General features: G+C 32.4%; 3 protein-coding genes and 1 long non-coding RNA gene across 4 annotated transcripts; 2 read left to right on the forward strand and 2 right to left on the reverse strand.

Moving 5' to 3' along the window:
• The first annotated feature begins 8,993 nt into the window (after positions 1–8,993).
• On the forward strand, positions 8,994–11,787 carry LOC121810833 (replication protein A 70 kDa DNA-binding subunit D-like). The gene is made up of 11 exons (XM_042211554.1): positions 8,994–9,039; positions 9,408–9,562; positions 9,645–9,915; positions 9,997–10,081; positions 10,161–10,285; positions 10,382–10,466; positions 10,582–10,699; positions 10,808–10,968; positions 11,072–11,192; positions 11,280–11,519; positions 11,617–11,787. Exons 2-11 carry the CDS (start codon positions 9,419–9,421, stop codon positions 11,785–11,787), a joined length of 1,521 nt encoding a protein of 506 aa, XP_042067488.1. The 5' UTR covers positions 8,994–9,039; positions 9,408–9,418.
• A 1,293-nt stretch (positions 11,788–13,080) lies between these two features.
• Positions 13,081–14,304, reverse strand: LOC121741545. The gene is made up of 3 exons (XR_006037897.1): positions 14,068–14,304; positions 13,852–13,964; positions 13,081–13,123 (listed from the first exon to the last, which is right to left on the reverse strand). It is a non-coding gene; the product is annotated as an uncharacterized LOC121741545 (long non-coding RNA).
• Positions 14,305–16,262: 1,958 nt separating this feature from the next.
• LOC121810834 lies at positions 16,263–20,140 on the forward strand. The gene is made up of 3 exons (XM_042211555.1): positions 16,263–17,091; positions 17,188–18,396; positions 18,477–20,140. The coding sequence occupies exons 1-3, from the start codon at positions 16,263–16,265 to the stop codon at positions 20,138–20,140; spliced, it is 3,702 nt and encodes a 1,233-aa protein (XP_042067489.1).
• Positions 20,141–23,060: 2,920 nt separating this feature from the next.
• LOC121742221 (xyloglucan endotransglucosylase/hydrolase protein 9-like) lies at positions 23,061–25,208 on the reverse strand. Its single transcript, XM_042135302.1, has 4 exons — positions 24,719–25,208; positions 24,546–24,646; positions 23,898–24,091; positions 23,061–23,621 (listed from the first exon to the last, which is right to left on the reverse strand). Exons 1-4 carry the CDS (start codon positions 24,876–24,878, stop codon positions 23,204–23,206), a joined length of 873 nt encoding a protein of 290 aa, XP_041991236.1. The 5' UTR covers positions 24,879–25,208; the 3' UTR covers positions 23,061–23,203.
• Between the last annotated feature and the right edge of the window lie 241 nt (positions 25,209–25,449).

Raw genomic sequence — 25,449 nt, forward strand, 5'->3', positions numbered from 1 at the left:
TAGTTTTTGCTCAACTTATGACTACTGTCATTTCTTGATTGTTGCACAACGTATACAGTAATTCGTGATATTAATGTGTTTTACGTAATGGAATTCAAAGATAAGTATCAACTCACAAGTCCATTCACACACATATAAGTTTATATCGGTAATTCTAATTTTTTTATACATGTAAATGAACTAAATTAACTCTTTATGGCCGGCCACATTATGGCCATTTAGCATCACTCTAAAATAATATAACATCTATCACAAAACTGGGATCTGCCTACCTTGCTAGTATTAAAAAGACAAATTATACTCACTTCATCAAAAAAAGGGGGACTCTCACGTGTCCGTCGGCACCAAAATATAGTTTACAGTGCAATATTAAATTATATTTAATATCATAAATTAGTACAAATCGAAACAATGCAGGGATGCATTAATGCAAGGATAGTAGTTAAGACACCTAAATCCTCGCTAACTCACATGGAGAGCGTGCACCCACAGACTATTTTACGCTTAGTTAGATATTCCCGTCCGCAAAATATAATCCATGTTTGACTCGACATGAGTTTTAAGAAATGTGAAGAAAAATGAGTTAAAAATGTTAGTGGAACATAGGCCCCACATTATATATTAGTTTTATAATAGAATGTGAATGTAATGAGTTAGTGGAAAGTAGAGTTCATTTACCAAAAATAGAAAGAAAGAAAAAACAACAAAGTAGATAATATTTCACGGACAGATCGAAATGGAAAAATTGAAGAACGTTACACGGACAAGGGGGAGTACTTAATAAGCATGAAGTGTTTGTTTTCGAACAAGCCATGACATAGTTTACAAAATTTTGAATCATGTATATAGTATATATACTCTCTTCCTAAGTTAATTAAGTTATTGCTATTTTAATATGAGATTTGAGAAATTGTGTTTTGTGAATTAGTGGAATAAATAAAATAATACTCCCTCCGTCCCAAGCTACTCGCACTTATTTCCTTTTTGGGCGTCTCAAGTTACTTGCACTCTTCCCATTTTTAGTAAAAATTTTCACCTATAGCCGTCATTTTTTACTTTCCTATACACTCATTCCTTAATCTCCGTGCCGAAAAGGAAAGGAGCGAGTAGCCCGGGACGGAGGGAGTACTCGAAAGGGTAAGTGAATGGAACAAGAGTATAAAGAAGTACTATTTTTTTATTAAAATATGAATAGCTTATTTTTGCACGAAAAGAGTAAAACAAAAAAAATGACTTGCAAACATTTAATAATGGGGGAAGAATCCTCTTGATGATTAGAAGCAAAAACTTTGTAATTATCATAACTTAGTAACACATTTATGTAGATTCGAGTCTTCGGTAACAAAACTAATTCAAATTAAAATTTATCACATGCAGTACATAAAAGTAATTAATTCCCTAAATCGACCACTTAAATAATCAAAATCTAAACACCACCCAAACCCCCAAATTAATCTACTATTCACATCTCTCGATCAAATTAATCTAAAATACAAAACCAAAATCAAGTCAAATTATCAGTTTGCTTCCTTCGAGTGACTCGAATGTAGCAATAAACCGCCGCGAAAATGGCGGTGACGAGGCCGCCGATGATGACTCCGCCGCCAGCAACCGATTTGTCCGACGAGTGGCGCTTCCCGATCTTCCCGCTCTCCAACGCCTCCGGCGCTTCCGCCTCCGCCGACGGAGGATCCGCAGCTGTCGTCTCCGGCTCCAGCTTCTGGAGCAGAGCTCGAGACCTGAAGCTCGGCGACAGATCCGGCTTGGCAGTGGCGGGGGATCCGGTGTGGAGCGTGAAGAAAAACGCGGAGAGTGTGAGGAGAGCGAGCAGGAATTTGTTGCCCATGACGTGCTCGACGAAATGGCTGTGTGATGATCTCAGGGGTTTTTGGAATGAGCTGGAAATACTATAGATATTCGTGTATTTATAGAGACGGAATACAGCTTCATTTGAAAGTATGCTATGGAGGGTATAATTGTCATTTTACATGCTAAAATCGTTTTTTTTTTATTAGGTAGAGTACTTGGATTTATTAGTTGTGATATTGTGTAAAAAAATATTTTTTTGATATTATATTTTTAAAAATTGATGACTTGTTTCCTAAAATTGAGATATACTCCTATATCTCAATTTGTAGCATTGGGCCTATATAATGTGAAAAATGGATATGATACTATGGTAGGATGACGGTTGCTATCTCTATAGGTAGGGCATGATATATGAATTATAAATTAAATAATTGGATTTCATTATTAATGCATATTTTTGCACCACAAAAATTCTATTATTGGCACTGCAATTGATATATATCCATTAAATGCAAGTTTGAAGAGTATTACAATCACAAAATTTAAACACGAGCCCACAAATTAAATCAGACGAAAACAACTTGTGTGATTCACGAATATCAATTTTGGTTAAATATAAGTACTGCATTAAACTGAATTAAATAATACACATGTGATAGAGCTGGATCTAAAAGATATGGGTGTTTTGTATTTCAGCCATGAATATTTCATTGCAAACTTATATGTAGTACACCTTAAATTTCAAATTCTCCCTACATTCACGAAAAATAGTCTTCATTGTGGACGGCTGTATTTTAATGCAAAATTTACAAAATAGTCTTCATATAATTTCTTTGAGTTAAGTTTAATTGTATTTTGATTTTTAAAGAAGCATTGATAATAAAATGTGATATATGTCTTTTTTTAAACTTCAAACATTAAATGTCTAGCTCTTTCAGTTATAAATTATAATGCAATTAGATTGCAATTTTTGATGGAGATAGTAGGTCAACTAACTATGGCCAATATATAACAGTTATTGTCACACCTAACATAAAATGTCTTAATTGAGCGTCACTATTTACCTAAATAGAATCGCATAATATATAGATATAGTTGGCAAGAAGAAGACATGTCTTATGAAGTAGTACTAGGTTACTATGACCTACTTAATTTTTTCTATTAAATTATAATTTGAAATCATTTGGATTGTATTAGGGGAAGTTGTCTGATGTTGCTATTATCGATTTTTGCAATTAATTTACCTTTTTATACAGGTAAATTTGCAATTACTATATTGATTGTTGTTAACTTTTTGGTAATTAAATATCAATAAAATGAAATATGTAACAAAAAGGTATACCAGTATAATTCTTTTAAAGAGAATTGCATGGTACGTAGTTTTTAAACCGATCGACTAACTTTTAAGTTCACGTTTTAAAAAAGTTAGTAGCATTTTTTTTATCATGGTTAATATTTTTTTTGAGTATGTTAGTGATTTTGGATCATGTATGTCATTTTAAGAGTTAATGGTCAATTTTTGGTTAATTTCATAATTTTAAAAATTGACCGATTATATCATAATTTTGGCATTTATAATTACTCATAATTTCAAATTTGAGAAAAATTGATGAGGCAGAAGAAAAATACTGTGGACAGATTTTCAACTACTTAAAAGACATCGTTAATACATCTAATCATTCATGTTTTTAACTTTTACATAAGTACACGTCGTGTTAACAAATTCAGACACTTTGCCATTGGAAAACTAAATAATGTCAAAATTATGATATATTGAGAAATTTTTAAAGCTACGATATTGACCACAAATTGATCAAACTTTGTTATTTTTAGACATTTTGGCCATGATTATAGTATAAATGTATAATAATACGATTAATGATTAAATTTTTCTCATTAATTCGTGACACAACATAACTTACCTGCATTCTCTATTTTTTGTAAACCCCAAATCAACTTAAATCAGATCCGTGCTCACTTTACAGCCCAAACAAATGGGATAACGAAAAAAGCCTATCTATTTTAATGGACTAAGCCCAATTTAAATTAGGCCAGCAAAAAAGTAAGTAGAGATTTATGAAACTCAAAATCAATTGATGACTTTGGAAATTCATTTCTTGTTAACAATAAGGAAATTCATTAATGTTGAATTTTGACTTTGGATGAATGTTCTAAATCCAACGCTGAAGCCTGAAAGTATGTGCAAAAGAAATAGAAGGAATGAATTTACTACAAATTGAAAATGTTGGCCATGATTGAATCTGTGTGTTAGAATAGAATAAAACAAAAATAATGTATTGTATTATTTTTTGTAAGTGTAAGAAATATTTATCTCTAAATACACGAACTTTGAGCTTTCATGTTTTGCACATCTTTTTCTAACTAAAAATACTAAGTTTCAATTTGTCTGAAACTGTACACAAAATCAAAATATCCCCAAATTGATGTGGCGTATTGCGATTTTGTGTACAATTTTAAATGAATTAATAGTTCATATATTTAGGGAACATGTAAAGATTATGTGCAAATCATAAAACGTTATACTATTATTTTAGGAGTAGAAAATTGTATCCAGTTGAATTTTAAACTAAAGGATCATTAAGTGGTGTTACAAAATCAGGACCATTAGACTATTATATACTATGTGGTTAAATAATACTACCTCCGTCCCTGAAAATTCGTCCCAGTTTTCCATTTTCGTCCGTCCCCCAAAATTTGTCCCATTTCACTTTTACCATTTTTGGTAGTGGGTCTCATATTCCACCAACTCATTCCTACTCACATTTTATTATAAAACTAATATATAAAAGTAGGTCCCACAATCCACTAACTTTTTCAACTCACTTTCTATTATATTTCTTAAAACCCGTGCCCAGTCAAACTGGGACGAATTTTGGGGGACGGAGGTAGTATCTAAATTGATGGTCTTCCTTTGCACCATATGATTCTTGCTCTACCAATCTAATTATTTTTGTCTCTCATGGTATCAATGTGGTCCAAATTCATTCCTAAAGGCAACATATATCTCATCTAAAAAAAAGTAAAATTCTTTAGTTGTCACATACCATTGATTTTGATGCCCAATAATTCAAAATGTGGGGATGGTGAGCATCATTAGTTTTTGAATTCAAAATTCATAGTACAAATGTTATTTATTCTAACCCATGTTTTGGACTTTCATTCCAAAAATATGTCTAATTTTTGCCAATCACCAATTAAGTAGATTGATTAACATAAGTCATTGAAATATATTTTCATGAAAAAAATTGGAAGATCAAATTAAATTACAACAATTAAGTTTTTTTTATATACTGGGGCCATGTTTTAATTGACAAGTTATGAATAGGTTCTTGGGAACGTTGTTTAGGACATTGGTCAATGAACTGAAGGTTCAACATCGGATTGCCGGTAAATCTGCCACATTTACTTCTTTTATCGATGGATGTGTTAGTAATTTTTATTGCTTTTAAGATTTTTATCCAGTCGCTTATTCATCGTTATTTCTATATTTTAGATTTTGATTTTTTTTGTTTGCCATTTAATTATAACCATTCCTACTAATTAGATGCATTATTATAGGTGAATAATGGTAATTTTTCAAAGGTTATACTCTTACTTATTGCTGTTACAGCTATAATAATTTGAAAAAGCAAAATTGGTGTCACATCTTTGATAAATGATATTGGGAGTCTCCCAAGGATGGTGGTGAGGTAAAAGTAAGCTTTTATAATTCACAAACCATTAACTCAAGATAGGGCCCTACTTTCACCTAATGATGCTGTTTAACAATCATAATAATATCTAATTAGGAAATGCACTTATATTCTTTCTATACAAAAGAAAATGCTTCAAAGTTTAAACCAAAAGTATTGAGCATCAAAACAATATAGAAATAGTTTAAATATAGATAGTAATATAAAAAAACAACAAAATTAACATATAGTTATATATCGCTTTGAGTCTTGTGTCCTATACATGTCGCTCATATAGTTATTGCATTCGGTGTATTTATGTTTCTTATAGATCTAGCTTTACATGACTCATGATTTTATTAATTATACACATATGATAAATTAATTGGACCCTAAATTGTAATTAAACCCTCTTCAACCTTTGTTCTTATAATACAGTTGTAATCCACTTAAATTTTGATCTCATGATTCCATCAATTCATGAAATCTAACTACTTTATGGGTTTGCTATGTAAAGTCATTACATATTATTCGATGTGAATTAATTAAAAGGGTAGCATGAAACACAAGTATTCACGAATTAGAGAAAAAAATATACCAAGTTATAAATTAATATATTTTTATAATATGGAGTATCTAACACTCGTTACACTGGCTCACTCTATGTTTAAAAATTGTGATTTTTATATTTATAATATTATCAAAATTTTGATATTTTGTGTGAATTTTAGTGTAAAAGCCCTTGTCAACATAATAGGAAAATTATCGTATTAAAAGGTTGAACTAAAACTTTAGAATAAATAATCCTTAGTGAACTTAATTCATATGTCTGTCCCCATTAGATGTTAAGGGTGATTATTATGTAGTATATCTTGACTCAAATACAAAATATGTAACCTAGGTACGTGATCAAATACAAATTCTAAGTATTGTACAAAATCCAAACTATGAACTTGACCGTTAGAAAATGTCAACAGATGACAAAATAATATCAGCAGAAATATCAACACAATGTCAACGGTTGACACTATATTGACATTGCGTTGACATCGTATTGACATTGTGTTGACATCAAAATCTTAAAATTTTACACTATGTTGACATTGTGTTGACACTGTATTGAAAAGTTTGGAATTTATACAATATATATAGTTTGCATTTTATCACCATCTAACCTACTACTATTATACAAAAGAGGGAATAGTTTTTATATTTCATTTTTGAACCCTTTAGAATAAAGATGAAAAAGAAAAACAAGTCAAATCACACAAAGTTTTTTTAAAAAAAAATATTTACAATGTCTTCACCATCATTACCAAAGAACTAGATAGAAGCTCATCCACTTTGTAGGTCCATACTTTAATTTTTAGGGTAGAATTATCATTCCAAGCAAACCTTTTTAATTCGTTTCTTTGTTACTATAATTTATAGCTGCAATGAATACACATATATAAAATTATCTTATTTCATTCTTTCCGAAAGGAGAAGCGTCAATTTTAATTATTTTTTTCTTTTGCTTTCAAATATGTAACGGAAACGATAGATATAATTAACTCTGTAGTCATTCGTACCACAGGTAAGTATATTTCTCAGAATTATGATATGAAAACATCACCTAATTGGTTTGGAGCCATCATCTTGAAATGTCAACAATTATTACTATGAGAATGTTCGTGTCATGTTTTTTTGTGTTTAAAGGGCATGATTATTATAATTTCACGTTCAATTCATCTATACTAATCTAAAGTGACAGTTTGTTGAAAAGTCAATATTACCCTTTTTGGCGGGAAATTGTGCTGCTATTGTGATTACCCTTTTTGTCATTTCTCCATATGGCCAACCATTGAAGAGCAGGTTTTCAATTATATTTTATATTCAAATTTATTTACTTAAAACAGTGTTTAATGTTTAATACAATTGCAAAGCTATCTAGGTAAATGTTTACAAGTAAATGGACGGCTGATTGGCCATTCTACACTGCAACCAAGAAATATGCAATGTTTCCAAAGCTGTAAATTCTTTTTAGGAGTATCATTTTGTAAATATCTAATAAAATTCCAAATGTGTTACTATGACAAATTAAGAATACATCTATAATTAAATAACACACATAATTTCATTCGTTTAGTGTGTTATTGTACAAAAAACAGTTCACCAAGTTAGTATTTGTAATTATAAAATTTGATATTTAGTATTATTTAGCACTATTGGGAAGAGCATCAACTCACAAATTAGAATATGTAATATGAAATATAAGACACGAGAGATGGAGAGAGGAGAGAGATATTGAGAGAGAGAGAATACAAGAGAGACAGAGAGAGAGAGAGAGACAGCTTAATATCTAAATATATCTTTCTTGCTAAGCAATTTTTTTGGTATTAAACCTGTTTCCAATGCAATTTTTCCCTGAAAAAGTTGAAGAATAGGTCAGTACAGTGCTATATGTAATTTGTAGTAATCTTGCAATATATTCTATCCGCAAATAACACAATTGAAGAAGGTTCCTTAATTTATGGTTTGAAAGCAGTAGGATAAGTATTCTGGAAAGTCATGTAATTATCTTGCTATAAATATTCTGGAAAGTAATGTAATTACCTGATAAGTAGTATAAGTATTCTGGACAGCAATGTAATTACCTTAATTTATGGTATGAATTGCTTCTCTTCCTTATGAGAATTCATAACCTGTGCATAAAATGGAGATATTAAGGTTGGAATTAACTGTATTTGAATTTATACAATTGTATAGTGCACACTCTATACTGATAGGAAGATAGTTAGGTGTATTCTATTGATGTTAGAAGTGTACTTAATGATTGGTAATTTGATACAGAAAGGGTATTATGATACTTATTCGAATTGATATACAGCTAATATTATTAATGAAATATGTTACCTTTTGATATGCATTGCTTGGCCTTCTCCTAACCTTTGTAGACTTGAAGAGGTTCTTATGGAAGGATCCATTTTCAGAACTTTAGCAGCCTCTGTGTAGGTAGCTTTCTTTTTGAATGGCTTTATCTCTATCTTTTTCTTGTGGAGAGAGTGGTAGGCGGCTGCTTTTTAGGGTTGTAATCAAAAGGTTTTGAACTCCTGCAAAATTGGATTAGTTTAAGTAGAGGAAATACCAATCAACACATTCATTTATTGGGCAAGGCAAATGGACCATTCAATTAATTTCATTTACTGTGTAGATCGTTTTCCAAGACACAACTGCCAGTCATTTATGATTCTTATAATTAATTCGTGTAATGCATTACCTAATATTGCTAATTCATTTATAACACTGTTTTATAGTTTTTATACCTATTTGATACATACTAAAATATTATCTGGTATATATTTTTAATGAGATATGTGAATGGTTTTCCTAATCATTCTGTTTTTTTTGGAATATGGATTGGTGTACATGTGTGCAGTGCATGGTGGTATCCTTGCTCTATAAATATGGCTAATCACTCAGTTTACACATAAGTTAGCTACACACTTTTAAAAACTTACATCAACTTCTTCTCACAGAGCTAAGCACTCGATTTTTGGTAGTGCTGTCTTTCTTTCATTCTTTTACATTCAGTAGGAAGAATGTTAGAAATCTAAGTATCTTAACATTTTGGTAGTTATTTCTTTCTTTCATTCTGTTCAAATCAGTAGGAAGTATGTAGAATAGAAAAGTGTTTTACCATTTTTGTGAAAGTTCCTCTTCAAGTCCCTTTAGTTTCAACATATAGCTCTCCCGTTGTTGCATCTTTCTGCTTGCACAGATTACCAACCTCATCCCCTGCATTTTTTCTGCAAATAAGAGATTATATTGTTATTGGTTTATGTCAATGATAAGTGGACTAAGTGTTTAATCTGTTAGTACAGTCCATCTCCTGACAGTATTTCATGTTTCCATGTAATTGAGCAGATTGTGAAGAAATGTCGCCTTTTGTAACATGCTTAACTAATCTTTCCAAGGCAATCACTACCTCAACCATCAAAGTAAGATGTGTCCGTAGGTATGAAGGGGTTCCCGAAGATAAGAATGATAACAGCCTAGAGTGTGTGTTGCATGATATTGAGGTATCATCTTTTGTTTACCAATGAAGTAGGCTGTTATTGTAAACTAAATGGAACTAATTACTAATGTCTTGTGTTATTACAGGGGACAAGAATACAAGCATCATTTACTAATAACATCATGAAAAAGCTGGCCTCTCCACTTAGGGAAGGTTGTGTGTTTTATATTAAAAATTTTTTGGTGCAGAATAACACTCTAAAAAACAAAGCTACAAACCACCAGTTTAGGCTGGTGATGAATAGCTACACTGAGGTGTTTGAGGTTAAAGATTTGACATTTCCTAGAATGATGTTTGCTTTCAAGCCATTCCCTGAAATTTCCCTATTGAGACAGTATGATGACATAGCTTTTTTTGGTAAGGATTTAAATTCTATGTTGTAATATGTTTGTTTTAATACTCAGTACATAGGTTTATTTCTGATTTATTATTTTACAGATGTTATTGGAGTTATCACTAATCCAGGAAAAGAGGTCAAGCAATCTAAGTACAGGCTTATTGAGATTGAAATCAGTGATGAACAGTAAGTTGTATGAAGAGTTGTAAATTAAAATTCTGTACTTGGATTTGTCTGAAAGTTAACACTTCTTTTTTGTGTACAGGCATAATAAAATATTTTGTACAATTTGGGAATCAAATGTTGATTCTTACAAGGAAGATTTCAAAAAGAGTAAAGGAACCATTCCCATTGTTATTGTTCAAATTTGCAAGACTAATTTATTCAGAGGTTTCATTTCTCTTACATTTGTCTCTTTGTTGTTTGTTTTTCTTCATTGGTTATCTGACATAAACTGTATTCCTAATCTGATTTTTTATGTATTAGGTGAAATGAGAATATCGACACACTTTCAAGCGTCGAAGGTTCTAATTAATCCAGAATTAGATGAAGTTACTGCTTTTAGGAAAAGGTATAAGCTATTAGGTGTAATATAGTTCTCACATTTTGTAAGATGAATATGTTATACAGCTATGTAGTTATTTATTTTCTTATTGTCAACTGATTTTTGGATGATATTTTTATAGAATTGAAGGTGATGAGAGATTTATTCCCTATGGTTCTTTGGGTCAAGTTGGACCATTCATTAGCAGTGAGTTTGAAAATCTTACAGTGAAGTCTCTTGAGGATTTAGAATGTCTAGAGGTATTAAATACTTCTTTGTCCAATTGAAATGAATAAGTTTACATTGACTTATTTTGTTAATTAAACTGTCTTACATTAGATTAGTTCATTTCTGCCAATTATTCACAGGATGGTTTATATTGGGTTTTTGGAAAGATTGTATCTGTGGAAGCACATTATGATACATGGTATTACATGTCATGTAAGACCTGTTTTAAGAAGGTGGAGGCAGAGGATAACAAGTTTAACTGTTCAGTATGTAAGAGCACCTATTCCCATGCTTATAGAAGGTATCATAGCATTAATTTTATATTTTAGGTTTGTTTTGCAGCATAGAACAGAAACTTTATAATATTTGTTAAGTAACATATGTTAAATTTTTATCTTATGTAGGTATAGATTTATTGTCAATATTGTTGATGATACAAGCAACACTTCACTTTTAGTGTGGGATAGGGAGGGGATCCAACTGATAGGAAAAAAGGTTTATGAATTCATAGGAGCTGATAATCAGGTTTGTTATTTACAATGTTGATATTATGCTTTTATTGTTTATGCTTTTATACTATGATAGCTTTTACTAAAAACACTTACATTACAGATTTTGCCAGTGGAGGACATTGCTAAAGAAATAGCAAAGAAGCTGGTGGGGCAGAGTGTGTTGTTCAAGCTCCAATTCAGAAATCAGTTGGAGTATTACAAATCTTATCCACATACTGTGAACAAAGTATGCAATATTCCTCATGTTGTTGAGAAGTATACCCCTCAACTGCTTGGTTCGCAGGAAGTTAGGAAAGAACTAAAGTTATCTGATCTAATTTTTGGTTCTGATCTTCCAGAGGTAATTATATTTTGTGTTGAGGTTTTGCTTTTTAATAATACATGTTGTTGTTGTTGAATAATGTCTGATTATATTTCTGTTATTATTTTTATTTCAGGTATCTCAGAAAAGTTTTGTTACTCCGGATTTGTCAAGTGTAACAAATGAGATTAATCATGAACGCAACATTGAAGGCTCTGTTAAGAGGTGTTTGGAGGATGATTTTAATTGTTGTGATGATATTGTTGGCTGTCAGAAGAACAAGAATCAAAAAGTCAGCAAGGAGTAATAGATTTTCAGTCATTTTAGGTGTTTTGTGCCATTGATGAGAAACATTTTGATGTCATGGCAGAGTGGAATGCTCAGATTATCTATTTTGGTTTTAGTTTTGTTGGCAGAACAGTTATATGAGCATGTTTTGGTCTTCTTGCTTTAGTTTAAAGATCTTTCTTTTGCTTTATTTAATCCCTTAATCCCTTAATTCCAAGTGTAGTTTTTATTTCAGCATGTGCCATCGAGGTTTACATCTTTAATGAATCAATCTTAAGAGTAACTGAGTCACTAATAACAAAATTAACTAATGATACTTTTTCATCCCATGCACTATTAGAGCTAAAGCAGTGAAAAAAATGTCTATATGAGATAAAACTATGAAATTAATAGTGAAAGTCTAAGCTTCAATCACCAACCTGTTTTTAGTTATGGAATTAAGTTGCTTCTCTATCAGCCATGTCTATCATTCTTGAAACTAATGATAAGAAACCCCTTTGATTCAAAACAGAAAAACCTGCAATATCAGATGCAGATTTTTTAGATTGAATTTCAGAAGGCAACTTTTAAAAACTGAGTGAATCACATCTGGCAATGCTTACATCCAATACATCAAATTGATCTAAACTATCCCTGCATTCTATGTTTTCACCGTAAATCTGATGTGATTGAATTTTGTAGTTAGTTATATTTTGTTTAAGGACAAAATTGGTACTGATTATTAACACTGTGAATCAAAATCTTGAACAGATTATTAACAATGTGACATATTTTACACTGTTACATATTTGACAAGCTTTGTAAGGCTTGCATAGATTGGTACTGATTATTAATAAACTTATCACTGCTGCACTTGCATAGATTCTTGAACAGATTATTAACATTGTGACATATTTTACATGCTTTGTAAGGCCAATATTAGTACTGCATCTAAATTGGATGTAAGCATTGAAGAATTTGGTCCAATATTTACAGACAAGATCAGTTACCTTCCATGTGGAACAGTTAAAGAGATTTCAAGATATGATTGTACAAAAGTGTTAGGCATAACAACATAAATCTCATTGAAGTTTATGTACTTATATGCTTATTAACCCAATATTTGTAGTGCATCACAATTAGATGTAAGCATTGAAGAAGTGAAAGACATATGTAAAGACAAGATCTGTGAAATTATCATTTTAACCCATTCGGCAGGGTGAAAGACATGTAATACAAAAGCAAATGGCATAGGAACATAAATATCATTAAAGTTTATACACTTATCTGCTAATCTCCGCAAGTTGTAGCCATTTTTGTGTTTATCAATCACGTAAAATGTGATTTTGATTTGGGGCAGTTATGCATTGCATTTCCTGTTGAAAACAAGTATGAAGTAACATATCAAATTGAGCCCATAGAGTTCACAGTATCTGGATAAATTTTAAATATTTTGGGGAAATATAAATGATATATGCTGATTTTGAAGTTATTTTTTGATTTTTTTGTTACAAGCCCAACAGGAATACCTAAGTTATCAAATGTAAAGCCCATTTTGCAAGGTATAGGGTCCTGCATAGCTTGGATGAACTGAAAGGTCATCTTGGGTTATGTGGAGTTCTAAACCTATAAAATATCATCTTTTCCAGTTTCCATTATCTCTCACTGTTTTCTTAAATTGTATTTGTTTTGAGATTCATATTATACTATAATCTGTGCAGGTTTCAATTAACAGCTCTGAAGCAATGAAGAAATTAAAAAAATCAGTAAGACTTAAGAGTATGGTATCTGAGAAGTTAACTATGACAAGTTCAGGTACATATTTGGTGCAAAAGACCAAGTTCTCTATTTTGACTGGAATTTGACACCCATCTGATTTTTTTTATTGTCTTAACTGCCTACTATGATTAATGTTTACACATGCTTTGAAAAAATAATTGATTTATGTATGTTGAAGATGCTATACGTTTTTGAGACAATTTTTTAAAGCCTATTATGAATGCATTCGAATTTGGTGGCAGATCTGTGTAGGTTTTCACCAATATGTGACAATAATGTACAGAAATCCAAAATAGATAATGGCTGGGGAAAGGATTTTAGTTACCTTTCGCAGTTAACATCCTCTGTTAGGTTAGAAACCTATATTCGATGATGAATCGACGCCAACAATGTTCATTTTGTTGCCTCAGATCTGGTATTGTACAGATGAATAAATATCTGCCATCGATTAGAAAAACAATGAGTGTTCTATGATAACAGATCGGAAATGTAAATCAATTAATGATCTGTTAAACTTCATGAAGCAAGAAATGGATTTTACCTTTATTTCGTTTGAAATCGAAGTTGGTGTATAGATTTGTGGAGAAACTCTTCGATTTGTACCCTCAAATCCGTTTAGGGCTTTCGAGAAGCAGTAGATTTGGAGAATGGCGTGAAACTTCTTCGTGGTTGTGGAGGATGGAACAGATCTGCTGACCGGAATCTTAGGGATACCCATGATATTTGGAGTACGATTGTGGTGGTATCAAGGAGGCATTTTTCGTGGTGGTGGAGAAGGGATAGGAGAAAGTGGTGGAGGAGGGAGAGAAGACAGCGGTGGAGGGGTGTAAAGCGGCGGATCTGCGAGCCGCTAGGGTTTCCCGTGTTTGGTCGGTGAAGGCATTCTAACACAAACTCTGAATTAACCCATTTCATTTAATTCAATAATGTAATTAGTTTATCAAATGATATAGTTAAAAACCTAAGTTAAGATTACGTAATATATTTTTTAAAATAAGATATTAGCATTAGTTTATACTGGATTAAATGTAGGCCAAAGTTTGGGCCTGCAATTTATTATTTGGGCTGTTTATTAGTTTACAAATGGGCCATTCTCTTAATTTATTTAGACTGATAAGTTATGGATGTAGAATAATTTTTGGGCCTGTTTTTATATAATGTATTTAGATTAGATAATAATAACTTGAGAAAAAAATTAAATTTGTAATTGTTATATTGATTGTAATGAAATTGTTGTATAGTAAATTTAGTTACGTCTTGAATCATATTTTGTTTTGTTTGATCTTACTATTTTTTTGGTCTATCAAATGTTGGTATATTTGTTCAAGATCAATAGGTATGAGTTATATTGTTCTTCATCAACCTAATTCATGTATTGTGAATTATAGTATTATTTGTAGTATAGGGTTTAGAATATGAGTTATGTATATTTTTAAAATTAAAACATTGTAAAATATTGATGATGACTTCTCTTATGTATTAATGCATTTTTTTAGCAAATATGTGTTTCATTGTTGTGTTCAACAAAAAGTTCACGTTTTAATGAAATAAATTTTTTCGGCCTCTTATTTAATTTACTCTTTGTTATTTTTTTTATCTTTTATTTCAATTGGGTTTTTTTGAACAGAATTTATGCGTATATATTATATTTTTTAAAGTGCAGCATATATGGCTATCCTGTTTTAATATAATATAGATATTTATATATAAATGAATAACTTCTTGACAAATAAGTACTTAAAACTCTTTTTATTATTTTGAGAATTTAATGCAAATTATTTTATGGTGAATATTGAATTATATCTCTGAAACATATTGTATTGTATTCTAACTTACTAATTTTATTACATTTTTATGTAGTTAATGTTGGTGTATCCGTTCAAAGTTCAATATCTATGAGTGATGGTGTACTTGATCAGCCTAATTCGTGTATTGTGAATGATAGTATCATTTGTTCGTCGACCGTAAATCAAAATCGAGGTATTTAATTTTTACATCTTAAAAAAAAAGAATTATTAAAATATCATGCTTTTATTGTTGTATACACATGATAAGGTTTAGGGAATTATTATTTTTGAAAAATGTATATTTTGTTAAAATACTATTTTTATATTGAACAGAATATTGGGATATCGGGGATGCTATATTAAATTGTTCACATTGTGGTGCATTTTTTTGGTTCGAGGAACGTCTTGGGAAACCAAGTAATGTGACAAATCCAAGATATTCGGGTTGTTGTATGAATGGGAATATCCAGATTCCTAATATGATACCTCCTCCTCGAGTATTATATCGGTTGATGTTTTCTAATGACTCGAAAAGTACTCATTATTTGAAAAATATCCGATCATATAATTCGATGTTTGGATTTACCTCTATGGGAGGTAAAGTTGATAATAGTATCAACACAGGTCATTCTCCACCCACTTTTCGTTTGCATGGCGAAAATTACCATTTAATGGGTAGTCTATTGCCTGAAGATGGTTGTATTCCAAAGTTTGCCCAATTGTACATTTATGATACGGAAAATGAGATTAATCGTAGGATAAACTCTGTGAGGTATGTTTATTTTCTTATGAAGACAATATAAATAATTTTTTGTTATGTAACTAATTTGTGTTGAATTAAATATTATTTTATAGGGGGAGGAATGATTTGAATAATCTGCATTCAGAAATAGTTGTTGATCTCCAAAAAATGTTGGATGAAGAAAATGTTTTGGTCAAATCCTTCTGAATGGTCAAAGACAAGATTAATGAAGAAAATCATCCAAATGTCAGTTTAAGATTACTTGGCAAGAGAGGTAGGGATGGGAGAACTTATAACCTTCCTACTGTTTCCGAGGTTGCTTTGCTTGTGGTTGGTGATTTTGATGAAGCTTTGGGTGATAGAGATATTATTGTTGAAAAACAATCAGGCCGATTGCAACGTATTACGGAACGAAGTCCTTCTTATCTTGCACTTCAGTATCCACTTCTTTTTGCTTATGGTGAGGATGGTTATAGCGAAGATATTGGTTTTTCAGATAGTTGCACTTCTTCAAACAAAAGAAAGAAAATTAGTCCGAAAGAATATTTTGCATACCGGTTGCATGATAGACTGAATGAGTGTTCTGTTATTTTGTACGCTCGGCGATTATTCCAGCAATTTGTTGTTGATGCTTATACTATGATTGAGACTGGTCGTCTAAGGTTCGTACGCACACAACAGAAAAAATTACGGGCTGAAATGTATAATGGTCTTGCGGAGGCTGTTCTTCGAGGTGAGACAGATGGTTCAATGCATGGTAAACGAATCATTTTGCCTTCAAGTTTTGTTGGTGGGGCAAGATATATGATTCAGAATTACCAAGATGCCATGGCAATTTGTAGATGGTTTGGTTATCCAAATTTGTTTATTACCTTTACTTGTAATCCGAAATGGCCAGAGATTGTTAGATTTCTTGGTGCCAAGGGGTTGAAACCGGATGATCGACCCGATGTTGTCTGTAGGATTTTTAAAGTGAAGTTGGATAATTTGATAAGAGATCTTAAGACCAACCAAATTTTTGGAGCTGTGAAAGCAGGTTTGTTATCATTGTTTAGAAAATTATGTCTTTCCTTCTAACTAATCCATTTATTGATTTTTCTAATAAATATGTTTGTTAAATTAATCTTTGCAGTTGTGTATACTATTGAGTTTCAGAAACGTGGATTGCCTCATGCCCATATTTTGCTTTTCTTAAGCAATGAGGACAAATTACCTCGACCTAGACGCATTGATGAGATTATTTCTGCTGAAATTCCTGATCCAGCAATTGATCCTTGCTATTATGAAAATGTCAAAGAATTCATGGTGCATGGACCATGTGGTGTTGTTCGTAAATCTTCTCCCTGCATGCGTGATGGAAGATGTTCAAAATATTTCCCAAAGCAATATCTTGATGCCACAAAGTTTGATGATGATGGTTTTCCGGTTTACAGACGTAGAGATAATGGTCGTGTTGTTATGAAGGATGGTGTGCCCTTGGATAATAGATATATTGTTCCACACAACCGTGCATTGCTTATGAAATACGGTGGTCACATCAATGTTGAGTGGTGCAATCAATCGCAATCCATCAAGTATTTGTTCAAGTACATAAACAAGGGTCATGATCGTGTTACAACGTCTTTTTTCCAAACTGGTGCGGATGGTGCTAGGCAGAATTTGGATGAAGTTAGTTTGTACTATGATTGTAGGTATATATCGTCATGTGAAGCTGCTTGGAGAATTTTCGGATTTGAAATTCAATATAAGGAGCCTTCTGTTGAAAGACTGAGTTTTCACCTTCCGAATGAACAACATGTTATTTTTAATGAATCAGATCCGTTGGACAACGTTCTAAATCGTCATACTATTCATCAAAGCAAGTTTTTGGGTTGGATGGAGGCAAATAAGATTTATTCTGAAGGTCGAAATCTCACTTATGGAGAATTTCCGACCAAATTTGTGTGGAAAACCCATCATTGGCAACCTAGAAAACAACGGTTTTCCATAGGGAGGTTGTTTTATGTTGCTCCAGGTTCTGGTGATATCTATTACTTGAGATGTTTGTTGAATATTGTTAAAGGAGCTACATCATACGAAGACATTAGATGTGTCAATGGGGTTCAATATGATACGTTTCGAGATGCCTGCTATGCATTAGGATTGTTGGATGATGATAAAGAATATGTTGATGGCATTATAGAGGCATCCTTTTGGTCTTCTGCGCATTCTATAAGATTGTTATTTGTGAGTTTATTGACATCAGAATCTATTTCAAGGCCGGATTTTGTTTGGCGAAGTTGTTGGAAATATTTATCAGATGATGTTCAGTATAACCAACGAAAATTAAGAAATGATGCAGGTATACAATTAGTTTATTATTTTCTTTTTTTATTTACATATTATTGTTTAGTTGTAGTAATGAATTATGTATTATCGTAGGTTTGATGTTGGATGACGAAGAAATTCAGAATTTTGCATTGGCGGAGATTGAGAAATTGTTGTTAAATTTTGGGAAAAGTTTGCGCGATTTCCAGGGCATGCCTTATCCAAGATCGGAGTATTTTGAATCATTTGACAATAAGTTGATTAGCGATGAGTTATGTTATGATCGTGAATCTTTAGGAAGAGAACATTTGGAATTTCTTACCAAGTTCACTGATGAACAACTTTATGTTCATGATACTATTATGTCATCTGTCTATTCAAGTGATGGAGGAATGTTTTTTGTCTATGGTTATGGAGGTACTGGTAAAACTTTCATATGGAAGTCTTTGTCAGCCGGGATTCGTTCTAAGGGTGATATTGTTTTAAACGTGGCATCGAGTGGCATAGCTTCTTTACTTTTGCCTGGAGGTAGAACAGCTCATTCTCGATTTAAGATTCCCATCATTGTTAATGAAGATTCTATGTGCAATATAAAACCAGGGAGTGCACTTGCTGAACTGATTGTAAGAGCTAAGCTTATCATATGGGATGAAGCTCCGATGATTCATAAACATTGCGTAGAAGCTGTGGATAGGACTTTTAGAGATATTATGCGTGTATGTAATGAACGTAGTACGGACAAACCCTTTGGCGGAAAAACAGTTGTTTTTGGAGGTGATTTCAGACAAATCTTACCAGTTGTTCCTAAGGGTAATAGGCAAGATGTTGTGAATGCCGCTCTTAACTCTTCATATCTTTGGAGGAATTGCACAGTTCTGAGGTTGACCAAAAACATGCGACTTTTGAGTGCTGCATCTTCTGATGAAGTTTCACAACTGAAGGAATTTTCTTCTTGGGTTGCTTCTATTGGAGATGGAGTTGTTGGTGGTCCAAATGATGGTGATGTCACTATTGATCTTCCTTCTGACATTGTTTTGTCTAATTCTGGGGATCCTCTTAGAACAATTGTTTCAACGATATATCCATCCTATATGAATCATGAGGACTTGATGAAATGTTTGCATGATCGTGCCATACTTGCTCCTACTTTAGAGGTTGTCGATGAGGTTAACCAATTCATGATGTCGTTGGATCAGTCTGAGGGTCGAGTTTATTTGAGTTCTGATAGTATCTCAAACTCAGATTTGACCTCAAATGGCTTAGCTGAGATACATTCTGTTGAATTCTTGAATAAGTTGAAGTGTTCAGGTACACCTAATCATGAATTGTTATTGAAAGTCGGTACTCCTGTGATGTTGTTAAGGAATATAGATCACTCGAATGGATTGTGTAATGGCACTAGACTGGTAATTACGCGTTTGGGTGATTATATTTTGGAGGGACAAGTATTGGGTGGCCATAATGTTGGTCATAAAGTTTTGATCCCCCGAATGTCTTTAATACCATCTGATCCAAGGTTGCCATTCAAATTCCAACGACGACAATTTCCTTTGGCTGTGTCGTATGCAATGACCATCAACAAAAGTCAAGGACAATCTCTATCTCATGTTGGATTATTTTTACGAAAACCAGTCTTCAGTCATGGACAGTTGTATGTTGCTATATCTAGAGTTACGAGTCGTGGAGGTCTCAAGATTTTAGTTTGTGGAGATGAAGATGATAATAGAAGTGATGCTACTATTAATGTTGTTTACAAAGAAGTTTTTCAAAACTTATGAACAATTGGTTTGTTTGTTGGGCCTTTCTAATTTTTTCCTTTAATCTCTACTCAACTAACAGGTTCTTTATTTGTGTATCTTTATCTAACAAACTTATACTTTTTGATCATTACTCATACATCTTATTATTTTACTCCACTTATACTTTTCTCATTAGTCATACATCTTATTAGTGTGATTTAATAATAACATTAATTTAACTTCATTTTGTATAATTATTTCGGTTTAGCCAAATTTAAATTTAATATATAAATATTTCAAAATTTTGGAAAGTCTAAAAGATAGAAATATAAGTAAATCAAAGTCAACTTAATTCTAACCATGTATAAACTTAAATATTTATTAAAAAATTATTTAAAAATATATATTATACAAAGTTCAATAAATATAAAATGAAAATTAAAAACAGTATTTAATCAAGAAAGATGTACTATAAATTGATTACATAGTTTTATAAGAAGTACTAAAAGCCTACAAAATATTAAACAAAAATTTCAAACAATATACAATAAATTAATAATATTCTAAAACCCTAATGCAACATGCGATGCCTCCATCTCTCTCAAGTTTCTCTCTCCCTCCCTCCTTCCTCCTCCTCCTTAACCGGCGGCGGAAACCATCTCCCCGGCCAGAGCACCGCTCCTTCATCCTCCCTCCTTACGTTTATTTTTTTTGTGAAAACCTGCATATTGTTTTTAATTCTTAGTTTATATTCATTAGTTAAAAATCTTATGCCCCGTGCATAGCACGGGTGTGAATACTAGTTTTTCTTAAAAGGTCAGTTCGTGACAATGTATCTTGGCCATCTTTATAACATCAAGATTAGATTATATCTCATGATTAACCATCTCACATTCCTCTTGTCAATAATTTAATCTTAGACAAATTCTATTGGGGGCTTATCCTATATTATAGTATAGTATTTCACTTTTATGTTATCTAACGAACCGAACGCCAATAATAAAGATTTAGTAGCATCTAATTATATACTACTCTGTACAAGTTTTTATCCTTTTTAACTTCATTTTTATTCTCTCTAAAATTACATACACATTTACATAATACTAAAATTTTAATGCAGTTTGAAATAACAAAAAGAAACAAAAAATATGCTCTATATTAGTCCTACTTTCCAATATGGTTACTAAAACCCTTTACTTTTCTATAGATAACACTTTTTATTAACTCCATCTTCGTCTTTTCATCTTAGGACCACAATCCATCAATGCAACTTAAATTTAATTTAATGACTAAGAGGTTTGATATAAAAATTGCAATAAATATTAGTCTTGTTTAAGGAAATAATTGAGTTCCGATTTTTGGACCACAATCCATCAAGGTATATTAAAATGAATTTATTGACTAAAAGGTTTGATATAAAAATTACAGTACAATGAATTAAAGTATTATTCTTGTTTGAAAACTAATTTTGACTCTCGCTAAATAGTTGCAATATGGAATCAGTTGAAATTCTTTTTAGTTGTTTCAATTGAATAATATGACTTAATAAATTAAAACAATAAATTATCAAATATTGTGTGAAATTAGTTTGCGCAATCATGCATCTTCATTATGAATATTTTGTTGTAACGTACATAGATTCGTATTGAACTTTATTAAACAAAAATGTGTTTTTAAATATTCTTTTAAATGTTATTACAAAATAGTATATAATCTCCTCTAAATAACATGAAATAATAATGTGACTCATGTTGCAAAATAATGTTTTGTCGTTTTCCCTTTTTAGTTGAATACTATTTGTTTGATACTTGAATATATGATACCCCTAAAAATTCAATCAAAATTAATTGTTCATCTACCCAAATTATCATGTGAATAAACGATTATTTCCTAACACGACTTAGAATTAATAAAAGTTACTAGTTTCCAAAACAACCTCAAATATTAAATATATTCATGCGAGTTCTAGTTGTAATTATCATAATTTATTCTACCGTTGAATGGTTCAATTTTCCGTTTCTAAATTCTAAATCATTTGATGGATTAAATACTAGATCTAAGTCTTATAAATATTGTTTGGATAAGAAAATGTATTGAAATTAGTCTAGACATAATTCAAAATATTTCGAGCAAATTAACACTCATTCTTACTATTAAACAACTCGAAGTCACTTTGCTTAAAGTATTTAAAGCAAGTCATCAATTTTAATTAAGAAAAATTATAACACTACAGAAAGGCTTCATTAATTTGGTTATATATTCCTTTTGTTTTTTTGAAGAAATATATTCCTAATCTCATTTAATTATTAGCAATAATTTACCCACAAATCAAGTCCTCTTCCAACTTTATTTAAATTAAGCTCGTGATAAATTGGATCTCGTGCCCACTAATCCTTCAATCCTTTTCAATTATTGCCACCCTTAAATTCTTCACAGACCTCCTAGATTTTTCACAGCTTTCACGTGTTCAAATTCATCACACCAATCCAAAACAAGTCAAAATCAATGTTTTATAAATTATATTTCAATCTCCTATTTTCACAGACTTTGATTATGAGGCCACGGATAAATGACAACTTATCGCATAGCATTTTGAAAAATACGAAAATTGTGATTGAGAGAGGCATGCTCTCTTGCCATGTGAGTCTAACTTTATGGATAGTTCAAAATTTGTCATAGCCAATCTATGTGCATACTCGTGTTTCAGTCTCGTATTTTACGAAGATTCCTATGTGGTTCTAGGTACGACCATGTGGATCTAAGTTGTCGTAGTAGAAGTACTTACTACTTATGGTGGGACAACATACAACTATTATACAAAAGCTCTGATTAATAATTTAAACTACTCAAAAATAAATTTCTAGAGAAAATTTAAAAATATAACCCCTACTAATATCATTTCCGGAGTCCGCCACTAAATACTACTAGTAAGTTGTTATATAGCCCAACCCACCAATAATTGCAAGGAACAAAGATTTATTATAAAACTAATGAAATGAAAGTATATTACAGAGAAAAGTTGAAAGATAACGTAGATGACAAGCTATGCATGAAACATGGACAAGCCCTATTTTACAATTCCAAAACACACACAAACACACACTAGTGGCGGTGGTGCTGGCACTCGACAGGGGTGGCGGGGAACCTAGCCGTGTCGGAGCAGTAATCATACACCATGTGATTCGCCCTCACCCACACAAGCTGGTGACTCTGGTGGAGGTTGAGCTCCGACACGGTCGGCGCATCCCACCAATACCGCTTATCGGCGCTGCTGCTGCATTGCTTCTGGACGTCGGCAGCAGCCACCTCGGGGCACGCGCACGCGTCGATCTCGAAGCCCTTGTAGGACGCCACGAAGGGGGCGTGGGACCAATCCGTCTTCACAAGCCCACCTTGTGTGGCCCAATCATCAGCATTCCAAATTGAGCTGTAGACTCCCATTGCTTGGTCCTTGGGAAAAGGGATGCCTTTGTGCTCTAAATTTGAGTGCACACGGACAGGAGTCTCATCCACCAAGAATCTGTCAAGAGAGAGAAACAACATTTTTAATCAAACAATATTCCAATTTAAAATATTACTGTGTATTGAAATTAGGGATGAAGATACAACAACACAACCCTATGTTCTTGAAATCATGCCCTAATTCAAATAATTGTGAATGGTGATTGATCTTTTTACAACATGGGGTGATCAAGTTTTGATCTTTATGCTTTTTTCACTTTTCAGAGCAAATTATTCCATCTGCAGCAAGGCCCATTTCACCTCTGGAACACACACACACACAGTAGGAACTTACACAACTTGGCGTTGGTTCCAGAAAATGGAGTAAGAGTGGAAATCTGTAGTGGGGTCGAACCAAAGGTTCAATCTTTGCTCTCTGTTGCCAACGCCATTGACATAAACATTAGTTTGGACAAGGTAAGGCTCCCCTGTTTTGTTGCCCAAGAACTCGAAATCAAATTCGTTATGGTAAGGGCCTTCTGATGACATCTGCACATCGTGTAAAACCAATCAGCCTCTCACACAATCTCCACACATCACAAGATATTACAGAACTATTTACATTCATCAAATATGAATCACATTTGTACAGTAATAAGCCAGCTGTAAGCTTTGATAGTAAGTAAACTTTACCAAGATCAAATTTTTATTCATTTCAAGCTATAAAAATTAATCACAAAACTTAAATGAACTTGTGACAGCTGCATACTTTCATCAAAAAAATGAATCATATTTGCAGAAAGAAAAAGGACATATGTGGTACAGTAGTTAAAATGAGGAAAGAAAGCATACACAGAGTAAACTTTGCTAAGATAAAACTTTCACCCCTTTCAAAATACACAAATTATTACTCCCTCAAGATCAAACTTTAGTTTAAAAAAAGCAATTTGAACATTCATACAAATGAGAAACACAGAGAGAGAATAGGAAATAGTGAGCTTACATAGAAAGCAGTGACAGTTCCAGCAGAGTCACCTTCAACAAGCTTAATCTGCACAGTAACTTTCCCAAACAAATACTTGCTCTTCGAAGAGAATCCAGCTCCTACATTCGAACAAATTATTAAAATCAAAACAGCAATAAAACAAAGCTTCATGCTATAAAACGAAGGAATACCAGAGAAATGATCAAGCTTCATGTTAACAACTTCTCCTTCATTGGTAAAATGATCGAAGGCCCAGCTGGGCTGGAAGAGCTCGTCGAATTTTGAGGAACTCGCGAGGCCCACCATCGCAAATGCGGCGAAAACAGCAAGAATCGCGGCCCGGTTAGCCATTGGAGCAATTTATCGAACAGATAAACTGCGAGAATGTTAAACTCGAGATTGCTGAGAGAAGAGGGGAGTGGAGGAGTGAGTGTGGACCTTATGATGATGATCGAGAGGGGTTTATATAGGCAGTGAAGAAGATACGGCGTGTTGGTGTAGAGCCTTGGCTTCACTGGGAAGCCGCTCCGCCACGTAGGACTGTGGTCGTACGTTTTCTGAGTCCACGTCGGACGCTGTTTACGATGATGAAATTAAAAATCTTGGAGCCGTTGTGGCTCTGATTTGGCTCAAGCTTTATTTGGCTTTAATGGTTTTGGTTGAGTTGAGAATTGAGATATTTACATCGTTTAGATTTTGAATCCACCTAGATAAAAATAACTTCAAAAAACTTATTAATAGTATTGACTTTTGAGTTTTGTATGAGAAATTCGATTCGTCCAATCATGCAATGGCAGAATCTGACTACCGACATATTTGATCGAATTGCTCAATAGGATTCGGAAACTATCAGACTTTGAAGCCGAATTTATAGATCAAGTTTCTCTTTCAATTTTAACAACTTTGCATCATTAAAGTATTT

Source organism: Salvia splendens, chromosome 7 (assembly GCF_004379255.2).
Source record: "Salvia splendens isolate huo1 chromosome 7, SspV2, whole genome shotgun sequence".
Classification (NCBI taxonomy): Eukaryota; Viridiplantae; Streptophyta; class Magnoliopsida; order Lamiales; family Lamiaceae; genus Salvia; species Salvia splendens.

Coding starts and splice junctions, on each gene's coding strand:
- LOC121810833 (XM_042211554.1), top strand. CDS start 9,419: ATGTCGCCTTTTGTAACATGCTTAACTAATCTTTCCAAGGCAATCACT. Junction 10,700..10,807: donor AGGATTTAGAATGTCTAGAG/GTATTAAATACT, acceptor AATTATTCACAG/GATGGTTTATATTGGGTTTT. Junction 11,193..11,279: donor TCATAGGAGCTGATAATCAG/GTTTGTTATTTA, acceptor CTTACATTACAG/ATTTTGCCAGTGGAGGACAT.
- LOC121742221 (XM_042135302.1), bottom strand. CDS start 24,878: ATGGCTAACCGGGCCGCGATTCTTGCTGTTTTCGCCGCATTTGCGATG. Junction 24,647..24,718: donor GAAGCTTGATCATTTCTCTG/GTATTCCTTCGT, acceptor GTTCGAATGTAG/GAGCTGGATTCTCTTCGAAG. Junction 23,622..23,897: donor TGGAACCAACGCCAAGTTGT/GTAAGTTCCTAC, acceptor CTCTCTTGACAG/ATTCTTGGTGGATGAGACTC.
- LOC121810834 (XM_042211555.1), top strand. CDS start 16,263: ATGGTCAAAGACAAGATTAATGAAGAAAATCATCCAAATGTCAGTTTA. Junction 17,092..17,187: donor TTTTGGAGCTGTGAAAGCAG/GTTTGTTATCAT, acceptor TAATCTTTGCAG/TTGTGTATACTATTGAGTTT. Junction 18,397..18,476: donor AAAATTAAGAAATGATGCAG/GTATACAATTAG, acceptor GTATTATCGTAG/GTTTGATGTTGGATGACGAA.